The 17,256-nt window shown below is 37.2% G+C and overlaps 1 protein-coding gene across 1 annotated transcript in view; it reads right to left on the reverse strand.

Annotated features, from left to right (window-relative positions):
* The window catches only part of SLC13A1 (solute carrier family 13 member 1), a 98,346-nt gene extending 92,179 nt beyond the window's left edge, over positions 1–6,167 (reverse strand). The window contains exon 1 of the mRNA XM_017507637.2: positions 6,016–6,167. Within this exon, the coding sequence (XP_017363126.1) occupies positions 6,016–6,114 (99 nt within the window). The 5' untranslated portion in view covers positions 6,115–6,167. The remainder of the gene's footprint in view (positions 1–6,015) is intronic.
* Positions 6,168–17,256: the final 11,089 nt, after the last annotated feature.

Genomic DNA, 17,256 nt, shown 5'->3' on the forward strand with positions numbered 1-17,256 from the left:
TCACTCTATTTAAGTTCCTTCCTTTCATCAACCTCTTTCTCCTTCATCTCTCTTTTCTACCAGGTCCAAAGTCTTACATCCTTCTGCCATGTAAGTTCATCCATCTTCTCAACACAGTTATTAACTATCTACTGTGTGACAGGCATTGGGTTTGGTGCCGGAGGAGACAGGAATTTAAACACTATACCCCAAGTTCTGGAGATATTTACAGTCTAGAGGGAGACACAAAGATAAAGCAAAATGGAACACATACTGTAATGGAGTCCAACGTATCCATGATGCAATGAGAGCATCGAGGATGATCCTGCATCACAGACTGAGACATCCTTCCCAAGAAGGATGGGCAGGAGGAGAGGGAATTCTAGGAGGAGGCTACAGCATGTGTGAAGGCAGTGAGGCAAGAATAATCACAGGCCTTCTAGAAACTGTAAATGGTGATGTATTGTTAAAGTGAAAAATGCAAATGTGGGAGATAGATATTAGGGGATTTGGTGGGGGGCATTTAGGACAAATAAATGAAAAGTCATAAATATCCATCAAGGTAACCATCTTTTGTTTAGATATTTTTCTGTTATAGGCAAAGGGAGCCATTGAAGAATTTTGATTTTTTTTTTAACAATAGGACATTGGCGTTTAAAAAATAGTACTCTGTTAGGAGACTTTCGTGGAAAGTGTATAAAAATCAAATGATCTATGAAATAAAGAGATAAAGACAGCTTCAAGGAAAGCAGTGCCAGCAGGAAAGGAAAGGGAGGAGATGAGGTTGAGAGGGGATATTTAGGAGGATTTAGATTAAGGAGATGCAACCCCATCCAAGTGATGAGGGCCTGTAGATATTTGAAGTATCTAAGATGATACACAGCTTTCAAACCTGTGAATGGAGTGAAGGATAGTGGCATTCTCTGACGTAAAGAAAACAGACGGAGTAGCAGGTTGTGGGCAAAGTGGGACTGCCTGTGGTTAGCGGAACAGAGGGGCTGGAAGATGATGAGTCCTCCACTCATGAGTGATTTATACACTTTTTAATTATGCCTTCATAGCACAAATGATTTATTTAAATTATTTGGCATGCATTTACATACACTCTTCTTTTGCCATTCATGTTTGTCATACTATATAATGACTTTCCAGCAATGCTGCAAGCTACTTAAAGAGAGAAACATTAAACTTCTGCTTATATCACGCAGTTCATCTGGCACAACACTTTGGGCTTGGAAAGTTCTTGTGAAATATTTGTGAAATATAAATATATTATCAAAATTGGATTTTCTGGCTTTGTTGAACTACCACATTACTATTAGTATGATTTCTATTCTTTCTCCTTGATCTTCATCATTTCTGCACTCTTTGGTGTCTAAAATATTCACTTACTGGACTTTAGAGCATTTTCTTCTTTATCTTAAATCTCTAAAATATTTTATGCCAACATTTAGAACAGTATCAACTTTTTCCATTAATATATTTAATTATTTTATTTAGCCTTTTAAAACTTACTTCTGTTTTCTTGGAATTTCTCTCCTCCTCTTCCTTTACTTATAGTCTTTTGAAATTCTCTCCCACTCATTTTGATTTTCTTTGACAGACTTCTTAACTTACCACTTCCTCCTTCTAGGGGATGCTTCACTTTTTAAGTTTATATTTCCTTAGAATCATTATATTTCTTCCATCTGTTTATTTTATTTTTAGCTCTACCACCATAAGTCTCTCATTATGTATCATTTCATTTATTATTATTTCTATTCTCACTTTGAAACTCATGATGCTTCAAGTGAATATATCGTGACTTTCAAAGCTAGAATATAAAAGATTTTCTGGAGAAATCTAAAATATTTTCTGGAGAAAGAATTGAAATTTGGTCTTGGTTTTACAACTCATCAACTAAGAAATGCTGCTCAATACCTGTGTGGTTGTTTCCTTGTCTCCTGATCCTAAAGATGGGTCCTAATTAATGAGTAAGCTGGACGGAATAGGTATACCTTGAAGAATTGCACTCTGCAAATATAATGCATTCTTTGATTTCCTCCTCTTACTCTCAAACAAATCTGGCCTTCTTTTTATCTTTTTTTGTTTTACAAATAGAAATACAAAGAAAAGCCAATAACTGGAAAAATAAGTAAGGAAATAGTATTGACCGCTGAAAAGAGTAAAAATTAACAAAATAGTCAAAAAAGAACAAAGTTGCACAGAGAATATTACTGGAACTATGGCAGATAGACTAGGCCAGTTTTAACAAGATTTTAACTGGAAATGTTTAAAGAAATTTTTCTCCAAAAATGAGAAAAACTCAGTGTGATTATTTCATTCAAATAAAAAGCAATTATACTCCAGACTTGTTTACTGATCATTAACTACTAATTGAGTAAGGACTGAGATTACCGTTACGCTTAGAAGACAAAAAGAATTTCTGATGCTCAGTGTGAATCAGCAAGAAAACAGGATTTCATTAGCAAAGTGAGATTCACACCAAGGTACTATGAATATATTTATTATGACCACGGAAGCTATAAAGACACAGATATTCAGTCGTGATTAACATCATTGGCTCTAGAGTCAGACAGAAGTTGGTTGGAAAAATCTATGCAGCCAGATTTTTGCAAGCTACTTTCCTGTTTTTTTCTCTATTTCTAGTTTGTACCCAAATATGAAGAAAACGGACATCATATACTGACAAGATGACTGACCAGCTTAAATAGCTGGGGCTCTGGGACACCCAGCAAATGACATTCCGATGAGAGCAGTCCACTGCTTCAGTTCTCTCTCACAAGGCTATCTTCAGTGGTTAGAATCACTGCAACTTTCTACCTTAATGATGTGAGTACCATGAGGTCAATTGAGGGAATGGTTAAAACACAATCTTCTGTTTGGCCTGTCTAAAGCATTTTCATGAACAGAAATGCCTACGTTGTTGATAAATGATTAACAAGCCATGAGAGAGTAAATCTTCAAAAATATACAAAAGATTAAACCACTGTTAAAGCATGAATTCTGAGTTCTGACAGGACCCAAGCTCAAATGTACTTTCTAGAGCATGTAGGTAGTTTTTGGTGAGTTACATGTCCCTGAGCATCAATTCCCTCAAATGTAAAACAAGAAGAACATATGTACGTGTTTATTGGTTTGTGATGGAAGTTAAATAAAATAATTTGGGGAAAGCAGCTGGAAGAAAGCCCGAAACAGAAGAATGCTCTGCAAATCAGTCTATTCTCCTTCCCTGTTAATAGTACATTGAAAAACCACTTAGGGTCTGTCTTCATTCATGACACTTTTTTGACTTTAGATGGAATTAAGACAGAAGTTAAGGACAGTCTATTGAACGACTCAGTAACCAGTAGGAAATGAAAGAAAGTAATCAGTCAATAATTCATTGTCTGTTGGTTCTACATCCTGTAGATTTATTGTGGTTTTGAAAGACAAACTTGGATTTTTGTTTCCATTGAAGGTTTTAGTTAAGCTAGTATTGTGTCTTTAGAAGTATAGGCTTCTCCAGTTTGGTAACCTAAAAAGTAACAGTAAATTGACTTGCATTTATGTTAAAGTAAGCTTCTCCTTAAATTTTTATACCCTCCAAAGACCTACATTCTTTGAAAAAAGATTTTGCTTTCATTGTAAGCAACAGTTAAAATAATAGTCTTTCAGTTTAATTAGCAGTTGATTGAATGATTAAATATATGTTTAAAGTGGCCAAAAAATAAAATTATGTTATTGTACTAGGAATAAATTCTCCATTAACATTAATTGAGTTTTAACAAATGAGTTAATTAGAAGGAAAGGAAAGAGGAAGCTAGTTCACCAGATGCAATTTGGTGCCAGGCACCTGGTTCCTGCATGGACCTAATGTACTTTGTCATAGCACCTCGGGAAAGATAATCAATGGCTGCATTTCTTAAAGATAATACACTTCCCCATTAGCGAATCATGTGCTGAAATGATTGCTTTTGATTTATTTACTCATTTTATTTTTCAGAGTTTATATTCATTTCTCTGAAAATTATTCTCTGTGCAAATTTGTTCTTTTTTGACTATTTTGTTAATTTTTACTCTTTTCAGTGGTCAATACTATTTCCTTACTGTTCTTACTGTTCTGGACATAATAGACTGAGTACTCTTAAAAATCAATCAAATTGTCATGCATTTATATGTCAAAAGAGCAGCATAGATGACATGTAGTCATGACCTAAATTTGTCTTGACTAGTTTAATTTCCTATTTTAGAACCTATGCTGATACTGACTCAAAAATATTAAAATGTAGCAGGGCTCTAGGTATGAACCAGGATATGCTTGTGATAGGATTCAGCCAAATCTAGAGGACTCATGGGACCAGGAGACTTGGAAAGTGAAGGTCATGATGTGTCATAGCTGAAGTCCTTGGCAGGGAGGTGGAGTGAGAATTCAGAATAGAGCCCTGTGTCTGTGCTGGAATTTGTCATCTGATGCAGCTGCCAGAGGTTCATGTAGGAGACTTTGCAAGTAGCTGGGGTGGGAATGGCAAGGTGGGAAGGGAAGGGTTAGTCATGCAGAATTTGAAAAACAAAACCAACAAAGCCAAAAACAACTGACTAGTTCTTTTTATTATTATTTACAAATTCTGCAAGAATTTGAGGGCTTAGAAGAATTTTGGACCAAAAGTGGTGGGGAGATTTTCCCCTCCCTTCACATAGCACTGTGAGACCTCAGCACAAGGACAGAACCAGCCAAGGATGCTGCAGCTGGAAGATTATACCTGGTGGGAGACAACCCACAGATTCCACAGCAGGGGCCAACCCCTTCTCCAGTTTTGCAGGTACAGGAGGCCTTGACAGTGCCCAAGAGGACTCCATTAGCTCACATGAATTCCCTTCAGAGATCCCAAGATCACTGGCAAAGCCTCCTGACAGAGGCTGGTGGGACTACCATATTATAGTTAATATGATTCTATTCTAACCCAGACTAGTGTAACCTTGATTAGTACTTGTTAGAGGACAGCATCAGCAGACTTCTTTTCCACTAAGAGGAGGGACTGTGCATAATGGAGTGGTGGGACTTGCCCCACCTGTGGAGTCAACACACCCAGGGAGACTGGCACTGCACACTTACTGTGTGCCAGGCACTGCTCCAAGTAAGTGTTTGATGAGTGTTTATTCATTCTCACAACAAGCCTGCTACTATCCCCATCTTTCATATGAAAAAACAAAAGCACAGAGACATTAAATAACATGCCGAGGTGACACAGTTTGTAAGTGGTAAATCTGGGACCCGAAATAGAGAATCTGGCTCCAAAGCTTGTCCTCTTACTACCAAGTGACATTTGTGCCTGGCACAGAGAAGGTGCTCATTAAATGTTTGCTGATTCAAATCATTTTACCAAGAAATTAAACATGCTTGATCTTACTCTTCTAGACATAATAGACTGACTACTCTTAAAAAGCAAACTGAAAGATGCTTACAATACACCCCAATGAAAGAAAACCTGAAATTATCAGAACATGGTACATGATTTATTAGATTCTCTGATTCACCAAGGAAAATTACTCCATGCTGTCTTTTACCAGGAGGAAACTAAATTTCCAGGAAGTAATGTGACCAAGCCACATAGCTGACAAGTAAATTAGTCTGTGCTGGACCTAGGATTTCCCTTGTTCTTCTACCTCTGTCCCCAGCAATTGCTTTGCTGCCTATTCTCAGGGGAATTAAAGGATTGCATTAGCCCTGCAATGCTCCCTGGAGAATGACGACTTGAAATGCAAAGTCTCAAGGGTTGTGCTTCTTTTGTTCTTCCTCTCGTCTAGTTGATAGGCAGAGAACAATTCTGATTGAATATTCTATTTAATTATGCTTAATCATACTAAGAATCAACCAATGTTAATTATTAAAAAGGGAGAAAATGGACAAAACATCATGTACAGCCATACTGACTTTAGGCATTAGTATCAACACTCATTCAGCTCTGAGCCAGGAAGTTAAATAGCAGAAAGTTTTAATAAAGGACAACTAAATAAGTCAGGAAATCCACCAGTCTGTTCTCCAGGTTCACTCACCTTGGTGCGGAGGACAATGGGCAGGGGCAGTAGAACCAACACAGTGAAAGCCACAAGGAGAAACCGGCGATAAACCAAAATGTAACTGAAGAATTTCATTGCTCTGAGCAGGTGGCTTCAATAGTATCCTCCTCCAAATCAGGCAGATGTTAAATAACCAACTTGGATTAATATTTTTCCAGCTCCATCACCTGCACTCACTGCCCTAGACTGACCATCATAAGTTAAAATTAAATCTTGCTTTTTATTGTTTTACTATCACAATTAACACAAAGACATAAGCCGAAGAGTGTTCATGAGAAATCAAAGACCATTTACTCCTCTAATTTTTCAAGAAAAAACTTCGTTCCCTGCTTTCTTTGATCACATTCACTGAAATACGGACCAGACAAGCCTTGGAGAAGGCAAAACCATGAAGCTGGTCATTTGTTCACAATGAGGCACATTCACCCCTTTTGATATCCTCTAACTTCCAGACTCCCTGCCTGGAGTGGTTACCACGCTGTCACGCTGCCGTGAGTGAGTCTCCACAGGCAGCCTCCATGGCCCTTTCTGAGGAAGTATGTCTTCAGAGTGTACGTTGAAATAGAAACTCCAATAGTTGGAATTTCAGTGTATGGCAGTGTGAAAGGGAAACTTTTTTGGTTAGAGATGGATTTTTAAGGGTCCTCTTGGACAATGTATTGCAATGACCTTCTACCAAATTTATAGCAAATGTCCCCACTGTTTAAAAGCAAAGTTCTGTGTATTTCTTGGGCCCTCTTGTCTCTTTTGATAGGAAACCAAAATAACCATAAAGTGTTATATAAACCCTCCACTTTAAGACCTTCACAGGCTTGACTTGAATCTGTTGTGCTGATACGGACTACATAATTATCAGGGAATCTGCATAGAGATGAGCATTTAGGGCCATTCAAGTCGTGTATGAGTGTGTGTGTGTGTGTGTGTGTGTGTGTGTGTGTGTGTGCATGAGCACATGTGAAGATGGAGACTGTTCCAACAGTGACATGGAGGATGTATTTTGAAAACCCTCAGCGATGGGGACCCTGGTTTGTTTCACATTGTATTATAAATTGATGATCCAGTAAACCTCAAGTTAGCAACTACTACCTAGCTTTAGATATAAACAACACACATTCCCAGCCCTACTAGAATTTAGAGTCAATTTCTCTTGACATAATTGCCTTACTCTTATGTATTCTACAGTTAGCATTTAGGACTTATTTCTAATTTCATACTAATATATCTCTGCATTCTTTTTCCATTAAGGAAAACAATTCTTTCACCAGTACTCACCATATTAATGTAAATGAGAAGGCATTTTCTTCCTGTAAAAAATTTAAATTTCTGAAGACCTATTATGCATATTCAGGGAAATCAGAATAGTAAACAGAAAAATAAGTTTTCAAACCAGAAAGTCTTATTATATCTTGAATTTCTTAGATGAAAGACAGGATGATTACAAATGATATTAGTAATAAATGGTAAGTGATAATAAATAGGTAACAATACTATATAGTGTTAAAAAAATTAAAGAAACTGATTTACTCAAACCAGTTGTAGTACTTATTTTTTCCATTAACACCCTGGACAGTTCTATTTCATGCTTTTTTTACTACTACTTTTTGAAGAAACCATTTCTGCTCTCAGATTTCCTTCAGCTACCTGGTGAGGTGATGTGAACCTCACTTTCTCATCTTAGAGGATTTTACTTTGTGAGATGACACCAAAAAATGAAAAGGCATTTGTGTGACATTTAAAGGAAATGAGAGCCTATGTGCAGGGAACTTAAACCAGATGGAAGCTAAGGGAAAAGCATTTGACATTTGTCAGTCCCTCCTTTCTGTGCCCTATTTTCTCTCTTCAGGTTCTCGTTTCTCACCAAAGGAAGGCTCCAGGACCCTATTCTTAGGGTTTAGACTCTAGTCAGCTGAATCTTCTGTGAGTGTTCATTATTACAAAACGGCCTCACTTTCTCCTTACCTTCGGCCAACCTCTTATTCCTCAGTGGTTTTCTCTTTACTGTCATAGAATGAACAAAAATCTAATATAATAATTTACACTAAACATGAATGACTGATGTGAGCCGCGCGTCTCTTTAAGAGTCACTGGTGAATGAAATTCTAAGGGAGATTTTGGGGCCCCTTGGATACATATTTTAAGGTACCCTTCAAATCACGTCACATTTTAACTAGTTCCATGCCTAGGACAAATTAGTCACAGTTTTCAAATTTCACCTCTTCTTTGTACAGAAAATCATAAATCTTACTATATCATAATTATGTTATGTTTTATCTAAACTGAATCACACCATTACATAATCATGATTCAGTTCATTTAAAGCATGTTTTTTACAGAAACATGTTTTTCTCCCAACATTCATTTGTTCTTAAGCTTTGACTAGCCCTTAATTCAGAAACATGTTTACCAAGAAAAAAAATCACAAATATTGTTCATTATTCATTGTTATAGTTTTACCTTATGTGCCAGAGAGTTTATATTTACCATCTCATTTAATCATCAAAACTTGATACAAATTATATATATACATTATTATTTATATTTTATAGATTTGAAAACTAAAATTCAAAAAGGTAAAGGAAAATATCCCAGGTACTAAATGGCAAAAGCATTTATTTGAATCCAGTTCTTTCTGACTCCTAAGGCAATGCTTCTTGTACTACATTTGAGGTTTACCATCATGACTATTCATTTGGCACTAAGCACTAAATCATCAAGTCAAGAATTTGTGTGGAGATACCTGGTTTGGTTAGTTTAGGGACTGTAGTTCTGGGGTTTGCCATTGAGCCTTGTGAATGGTTACAAATTATGTGAAACTCAGGTTCAAGCACAGAGGAAATGAAGGGTTTCTTACTAGTATTAAAGAAGTTAGATTGTCCAAGATGCTTGCATTGTCTAAGCAACATGGAGTGGAAACTAGTTATTATTATTATAATACTTTAAATTCTGGGTTACATGTGTAGATTGTGCAGGTCTGTTACATAGGTATACATGTGCTATTGTGGTTTGCTGCATCCATCACCCCGTCATCTATATTAGGTATTTCTCCTAATGCTATCCCTCCCCTAGGCCCCTACCCCCTGCTATCCTTCCCCTAGTCCCTGACTCCCTGACAGGCCCCAGTGTGTGAAGTTCCCCTCCCTGTGTCAATGTGTTCTTATTGTCCAACACCTACTTATGAGTGAGGACATGTGGTGTTTGGTTTTCCGTTCTTGTGTCAGTTTGCTGAGAATTATGGTTTCCAGCTTTATCTGTGTCCCACAGAAGTTAACTCCAGATGGATTAAAGATTTAAACATAAGACCTAACACCATAAAAATCCTAGAAGACAACCTAGGCAATACCATTCAGGACATAGGCATAGGCAAGGACTTCATGACTAAAACACCAAATGCAATGGCAACAAAAACCAAAAGACAAATGGAATCTATTAAACTAAAGAGCTTCTGAATAGCAAAAGAAACTGTCATTAGAATGAACTGGCAACAAGCAGAATGGAAACTAGTTTTTATGCAGTTGTCCCACATGCTTCTCTCAGGCCTACCTTCTGGTTGTCTCTGTCTTATGCTTATGTTTATATTTACAATGTTAACTCCCAATCTGTGTTCTTCAAACCTTTCCTTCTTTCAAGAATATGGTTGCCATCTCTGTTTTAAATGCCACCTATTGTTGAAGTTCGACCTTGTAGATTCATCTCAAATCCATCCTAACAATCCCAGTGCTTGCCCAAATCCCTGATCCATGACTTTCCATGCACATACCCAGGGTGCTCCTTGGGTCAACTGTATTCAAATAATATTGGGTGCTTGACAAAAATGCAGATTCCCTGCCCTTTTGGATCTAAATGTGGTTTCAAAACCTTCATGTTTCATTGGCACCCTGAGCAATTTTTAATGCACACTAAAGTTTGAAAACCATATACAATATCTGTAAGACACATTGTGGCCTATAAATAGACCGATGTTATTTACTATTTTGATAATGCATGTAACTCTTAACTCCTCTGTAAGATTATTAATTTTTATAGTACAGGGAAGTACAGACTATTTCCTTTGTATCACTTATGCTGCTAGAAAAGTGTAAGGTACAAGTAAATACTCAAAGAATAGTTTCTCTAAACTTATCTATGAGTATAGATAAATGGAAACCTATTAGCTTCCTTGCTTATATACTATAGTTTACCCAAGCAGTTTGTCAATAGAGTATTTAGGTTTGCAATGAGATATAGCTTTTCAATGGAAAATGTTTGCCCCATTGCAAGTGTACCCATATATATATACACTTAGATGAAAAAGTGTATACACTCAGTATACACTTTAACTATGCTGGTGAAAAAAGCCAGGTGCATTTGTATATAAAAACACAGTGCATTTGCTTCAATTATGGGTTTCCATTTTCACTCTTAAGGTTTTTAGAGTTCAAAGTACATGTCAGGTTTAATCAATTGCTATTGTTGAGATTATTGGTCAAAAAACGTAAGCCAGATTTTCTCCCAACATTCATTTATTCTTAAGCTTTGACTAGACCTTAATTTAAAAACTCACTCAGAGTTTTCCCCTAATTATATACTCTGACTACCTTCATAAATTGCGTAACTTACAAGCACTGCACTGTGAAGGGTGTGCTCTTTGAGTGCCGTTTGTGAGCTGAATCTTTAAACATTTTAGATACTGTTAAAACTAAGATGATTTTTTTCCTGAGTAGCATCCTGCAGTCATTTACATTAGCACTTTTTAGTGTTTTTTTCTTTTTATGCTCACCTCTGTATTCCTTAAGATGTTGAGTGTTCTTGATGAAAGGAAAGCATGTAGATTATATATGTAGTGAAATTTCTAGGTTGACGTCAATTAATTGTATCAATTTTTACTTTCATTTCCTAAGATAAAAGATAAAATAATTAGATAGGATAGAATAATCTATCCTAGAGACTGTAGATTTATACACAAGTCCCTAAAACTTAAATGAACATAATTTATTGTTAACCACAATTTCAATAATTATTCTTCCAGTCTAATGAAGTAAATAACTGACTGAACAGATGAAGACTGAAATGTGTCTTACAAGGTGAAGACCTGAATGCTCATGAACTGCAAAGGAAAGCCAATTCCTAAAGAAAAAGACCTCCCTCTAGCAATAATAGCACCTGTCAGAATATGTCAGCTCTGAAGCCAGGACAACACTGGCCACACCCTCCATCAGGGTAGGGAGGAATAATTTTCTCTTGGCCGAGCCTTACCACATTTTAATCTTGGGTTCTCTGGGAGGTGAAAAAGGGAAATTTAGGGAGCTGGAAATGTAGAGAAGAAGGGAAGAGAAGAAAGGACATTCCAGGACACTTAACATACTATTAGAAAAGGGAACTTGAGTGAAGTTACTCTCAAATGTCTAGAACACTGTTTGCTCCACTCTGCTTCCTGTTCGTGTCTCCCTCCCCTGCCCAACCACCTGGTGTCATAGTCATGTCTTGACATAGGCGACTGTATTGTAATCCTTTTGAAAATGTTTAGCATATTTGGAGGTGAATCCAGGACTCCTAGATATGGCATTTATTAAGGCAGCATTTGGATGGTGACTGCTGTGATTCTAGGACTCATAGAATTGAAAATCTATTGAAAGAGATCATGTAGAAATACCCTGTAATCCCAGCTGATCCAAGTGTCCACTCCTCCTATCAAGTCAGAAGGCTTCCATAGAACTCAGACTAGCCAGTCAGAAACTGTTTTTGGATATAGCTAGACAAAAGAATCAAGTTTAAAGAAATTAATGAGGTAAATGTTTTTCCCTGGTCACCTCTGTTCTGCTACAAGTTTACTGTTGCTCATGGCCAAATGTGTTCATTTTTTCTCCTTCAGAAAGAAAAAAAAACCCTGATATCTCTCCTACCATTTTTATCACCAAAAATATTGTCTCTTTGGAACATCTTCCATTCCTGATAGCAATGAAAAGATAAAGTGTTAACATAGTTCTTATGGTGAATTTATTTTAAGTGCAGTAAATGGCATTGACATGATCCAGCTTCCTGTCAGGCTGATCCATCTTCTTTGCAATTTTTTTTTAACCTAAGCTTAGACTAGCTGTCATTAACATGAATATAGGAAGTTAGCCAGGCTGCCCTCTCACAGCAATTTTCTGTTGGTATAGCTACAGCATTCACTGTCCTTTACCACTTGGCTTCTTTTATTATATGAGGTTGGTGGCTTTTGGTTCAAAATGGTTGCTTATGAAGAAAATTCAGTGTTTAAAGAAAATGTGTGCCTTTCAGCCTCATGAAGAAACACACCAACATGTACTCTGACAAGTCCTTTATGCTTACATTTTTATTTTTCTTATCATTGATTCTAAAAGATACATCTTTTAGAACAATATCTTCTTCTCCACTTGTATCACTGTATAGTTAAACCACATTAATTGACAGGCCATGAAGACACAGCTTAATTTATACTTTTGTCCTGGATAAACAAATGATGGTAGTGAATAGTTTAATGTCCAGGAGGTTTTAAAAGAAATGAGGCTACTAAAATGGACCCAAATACAGATATTTTCAGTGAGTGAATTGATATGAATAAAATACTGTGCCTCGACCAGGGTAAGACAGCCTGTTCACAGCAAAGAACTCCAGGTGACGTAGTAGAGCATAAGATAAATGTAATTGGAAGCAATTAATTGTGAATGCTCTATTAACAAACTCCATTTTCATAGTCCCTAAAACAATTAATTGTAAGTTCTCATTGCAAGAGTCTTGACCTGGTGTGACCTTCTGAGAACCACAGTACCTTTGGTTTGAAAAATTAATCTAAACCTCCATGTAATATCCATGCTGAAGAGCCCATTCTTTCTCAATACCTCAGTACTGATGGACGACTCATCCCTTCTTATTTCATATTTAAATACCTCCTTTCTTCTCTGCTAGACTTACTTTCCCCCTGCCATTAACATGAAATTTGCCTTCCTGTAGCTCCATTTACTATTTTAATTCTGCTTCTTGGGACCATCAGAGAGACAACTTGAGCTTCTCTCCCGTGTGACAGCCTTTATATACTTGAAGTCTTCCCTTTTCCATTTGCTTCAGCGATTCCTCATGTCTCAAATTTTAAATTTCTTCACTATCCTGGGCACTCATCTCTCTGACTTTGGCTGAGCTCCTAAGTGGAATGTTCTATTTCAGATTCTATTTGGCAGCAGAAAGCAGGAGTAGACTGACAGCTCCTTGGTTCTGGACATGATTCTCATAGCAATGCAGGCAAGATTGCAAGAGCTTTTCTACACTGCAGAAACATACTGAGCTTATTATTCAATAAACATTCAAAAACATTTTTATGTATTAAAGTTAAGTAATCTCTACATTGTCATAATGATAAATATGGCATATTTTTCTTGATTCATCTTCTTAGGTTTGTACATATGCTTTGAATTGCCATGACTTATTTATCACATGTATGCTATGCACATATTTAGTGATAGTGTCCTCCACATTTTAATCTAAAATCATTGATAATATACTCAACAGGTTCCTTTCTTCAAATATGTTCTTTCAAGTTGAAATACTTACTAGAAAGCTTTTGGGTACTCCTATTAACTTATGTGAACTCAGAAAATCTAAGACAGGTCTTGGTTAATTTATAAGGTTTATTTTGCCAAGATGGAGGACGTGCCCTTGACATGCCTCAGAAAGTCCTGATGACATGTGACCAAGGTGGTCATCACACAGCTTCGTTTTATATATTTTAAGAAGACATAGGACATCAATCAATATATGTAAGAAGTACATTGGTTCAGTCTGAAAAGGCCGGACAACTTGGAGCAAAGGCAGGAAGACTCTAAGCAGGGAGAGAGCTTCCAAGTCACAGGTGAGATACAAATGCTTGCATTCTTTTGAGTTTCTGACTAGCTTTTCCAAAGGAGGCAATCAGATATGCAGCTATCTCAGTGAACAGTGAGATAACTTTGAATAGAATGGGAGGCAGGTTTGCCCTAAACAGTTTCCAGCTTGAGTTCTCCTTAGTGATTTTGGGGGCCCAAGATATTTTCTTTCCACACTTGGGTTTACAGAATTGTCTCCTTTCAGTAGTCCATTCTAGAATCTGCCCCAATATTGACATCTAACTCACTGATACAGAGTTAATAGCAATAACTTTTATTTTGTTGACTGTCAAGATGCTATTTACTCATCTCCTGTCTTGGAGCACAAAACCACATTTCCAATAAAATGTTTAAAGTCTACCTTCTGGAAGTTTAGATAATTCAGCTGATTATACTAAGCCTTCTACTCGTTGACTAACATAAATACTAAAAAGAACATAAACAGTTTTTTAAGGCATAAGTTACTTTCAGCTTCACCAACCAATTCTTCTGCTATACATTAAAATATGCATTTTTCTGAGGAAGAAAAAATAACAATTATACTTACTGTATCATTGATTTCTCCAAAAAAAGAAGAATTATCCTTCAATAGATTATTCAATAATTAGAACTATATTTTTCAGAAAGGAAATGGCATCAGAATTAAACATGGATGAATGTCTGTATGATTATATAATCAGACACTCAGCAAAACACATGTGGAGTTAGTGTGACCCTAGTAGTATTGGAAACTGCTAATACATTTCCTCCCAATAACTCTTCTTTTTCCTATAGGAATTATGTCCTAGGCAGACTCAGCAACAGCCACGCAGGGGTCTCAGTAGAGGCTGCTGAGAAAAGGAGTGTGGATTGGGAAGGACTAAGGCTGAGACAATGAATTAATCTCAGACTCTTTCCTGAGATGAAAAAGGCAGCATCTAAAATTATAAAGACCTAAGAAAGAAAAATCAAATGATGGATGGCTAGCATTCTGTTATCTGTCATATTATTGATTTTCAACAACAATCTCATGTTTATAGATGAGGCTTCAAGAGGTTAAGTATCTTGCTTGAGTTCACTCACTCAAGGTACAGATTCAGATCTACATGACTCCAAAGCTAGTGCTCTTCTTCCTCTAACTCTAATTCTGGTGTCATAGGTGCACCATAATTTGTTGCCAGCTAGTTAGGAGGACACAGAGCACAAGACTCCAGAAGTGAGGCTATTTAAAGTCAGAGGGGCTAGAGATACTTCTGAGAAGCTTGTCTTATTTCTGGCCAGAATGTGGGAGAGAGGGTGCAGACCCTGGGAGGAGGGAGCTACGTAGAGGTACTGCACCCTAGATGATAGTACTAGAGTCAAGCAGCAGTCCTGACTGGTGGGTAATCTGTTCCTGGCTCAGGAACTGAGGCTGGGGTACAAATGCATTAATTTAGAAAACTTGGCAGAGATGGGGGTAGAGGGCAGTTTAGTGGCCTTGGAAGGGCCTGGTAGTGATCTCAGGGACCAGGATATCAGTTTCATCACTAGGGTGGCAAACTGTACTAGTTTACTCAGGACTGTCAGTTTTCTGGGAGACTGGACTTTTCAGTGTTAAAATTAGGAAAGTCCTAGGCAAATTGCAATATATGATCACATGGTCATAGCACCAAGAAGATACCCAGTCCTCATCAATCAGAGATGTGGACTTTACATTGGTTCTTTCCTCTTGCTCACACCCTTCTCTCCATCAATACTTAAGGGCTCTCAATTTTATTTGCCTTTTAATGTCTGCCATCTCCCTTATCCTTATGACCACTGTTTTTGTTCAGGCTCTCACAATCTCTCACTATTTCCAGAGTCTCATAACAGGTCTCTGTATCCATTCCTGTCAACTTCCACAATGCTGGATGCTCCTCTCAAATGAAACTGAATACATCACTCTTGTTCAGACATATCAAGATCTCTCCACTTGGGGAAGGAGAATGTCAAATCTTCCTACATAATTTGAAAGACCCTACAGACTCTAATGCCAGCCTCTTTTCCCTACACTAGCTTGCATCACACTTCATGCTTTTCTATAAAGAAGACCCTACCTGAAAAAAACAAACCAATCCAAAACAAAACATGTGCTCTTACACAAGCCTCTGCCTTCTGCTTGAGACATTCTTCCAAGCTTTGTCTGTGTATAAAATTCCTATTCATCATTCAAAATATTTTGTAATGAGGGGAAACAAATACTAATTAAAATGTCTTTAGAGAGAATCTTCTCTGTGGTTGGAAAGAATATGTTGATAAACTGCTTGGAGTGGGAGGTGACTTCTAAAAGACCATGCTGTGTAACGGTTGGATGATACTTTATGTCAGATAGTATAATCCTACAGTTTGATGAGTTAACTTGAAAATCACACAATTTATAAATTTAGAAAGGAAACTTTATTTCTTACAAAGGGTTATAGCCTGCAAGCTGGCTATTCTTAGAGGCTAAGAAGCATAGCCTCCAATCAAAGCCATTAGCAGGAACTTCAAGGGAAGGAAGGGTAGAACAGGGATTTAAGTTGAATATGTTGGCTAAGTATATGTATTCAACAGGTTACAGGAGGAGCTATGAATACTCATGAAGGTGGTCCTAATGCTTATGTATTTAATAAACATGCATGTTATGCAGGACCCATGTTCACTTAGGAGATGTAACATTTAAATGTATTACAAGTAGGCCCTACAGGTCAAAAGATGAAGCAGAGAAATGAAAGCACTCAAGTGTGTAAACTGGCCAGAACCAGTCCTTGGCTTGCAATCTCTTATCAAGGGAAAGTTGCAAAACTCAGTACCTTGTTTGATCAAAGCTGTAGTTAGGAGCTGTGGAACAGGGTCAGTCAGTCATCATCTGGCAGTGAGCTGCAACTCTTACATTATTGCTTATCTCAAGGTTGGTGCTTGTTTAACTGATAAAGCAAAAGTAAAACCATGTAGCAGTTAGAATATAGTTTATTCTTTAAGTGCAGGGGTGCATGACTTAACCATTGCATGGCATGGCCTTAGGTCATGTTTATAATTTGGTATCTCATTGCCACAAAGAATCGATTCTGCCAGTCTTATGATCTCTATTTTAACGTTATTGCTGGTCAATTGTTGTGTCTAAATTGCAAAAGGGAATGGGTATAACAAGGTGTGTCTGACCTCATGTCCAGTCATGGACAGAAACTCAGTATTTACGGTTTATCTGGTGTCCCCTTGGCCAAGAGAGGCGTCCATTCAGTCAATTGAGGGGCTTAGGATTTTATTTTTAGTTTATATTAGGTTGGTGCAAAAGGAATTGTGGCCTTTTCCATTAAAAGTAATGGCAAAAATGCAATTCCTTTTGCACCAACCTTATAAATGCGCACTGCCTACATATGTCTAC

The sequence above is a fragment of the Cebus imitator genome, unplaced genomic scaffold (genome assembly GCF_001604975.1).
Source record: "Cebus imitator isolate Cc_AM_T3 unplaced genomic scaffold, Cebus_imitator-1.0 Scaffold381, whole genome shotgun sequence".
NCBI classification, from domain to species: Eukaryota; Metazoa; Chordata; class Mammalia; order Primates; family Cebidae; genus Cebus; species Cebus imitator.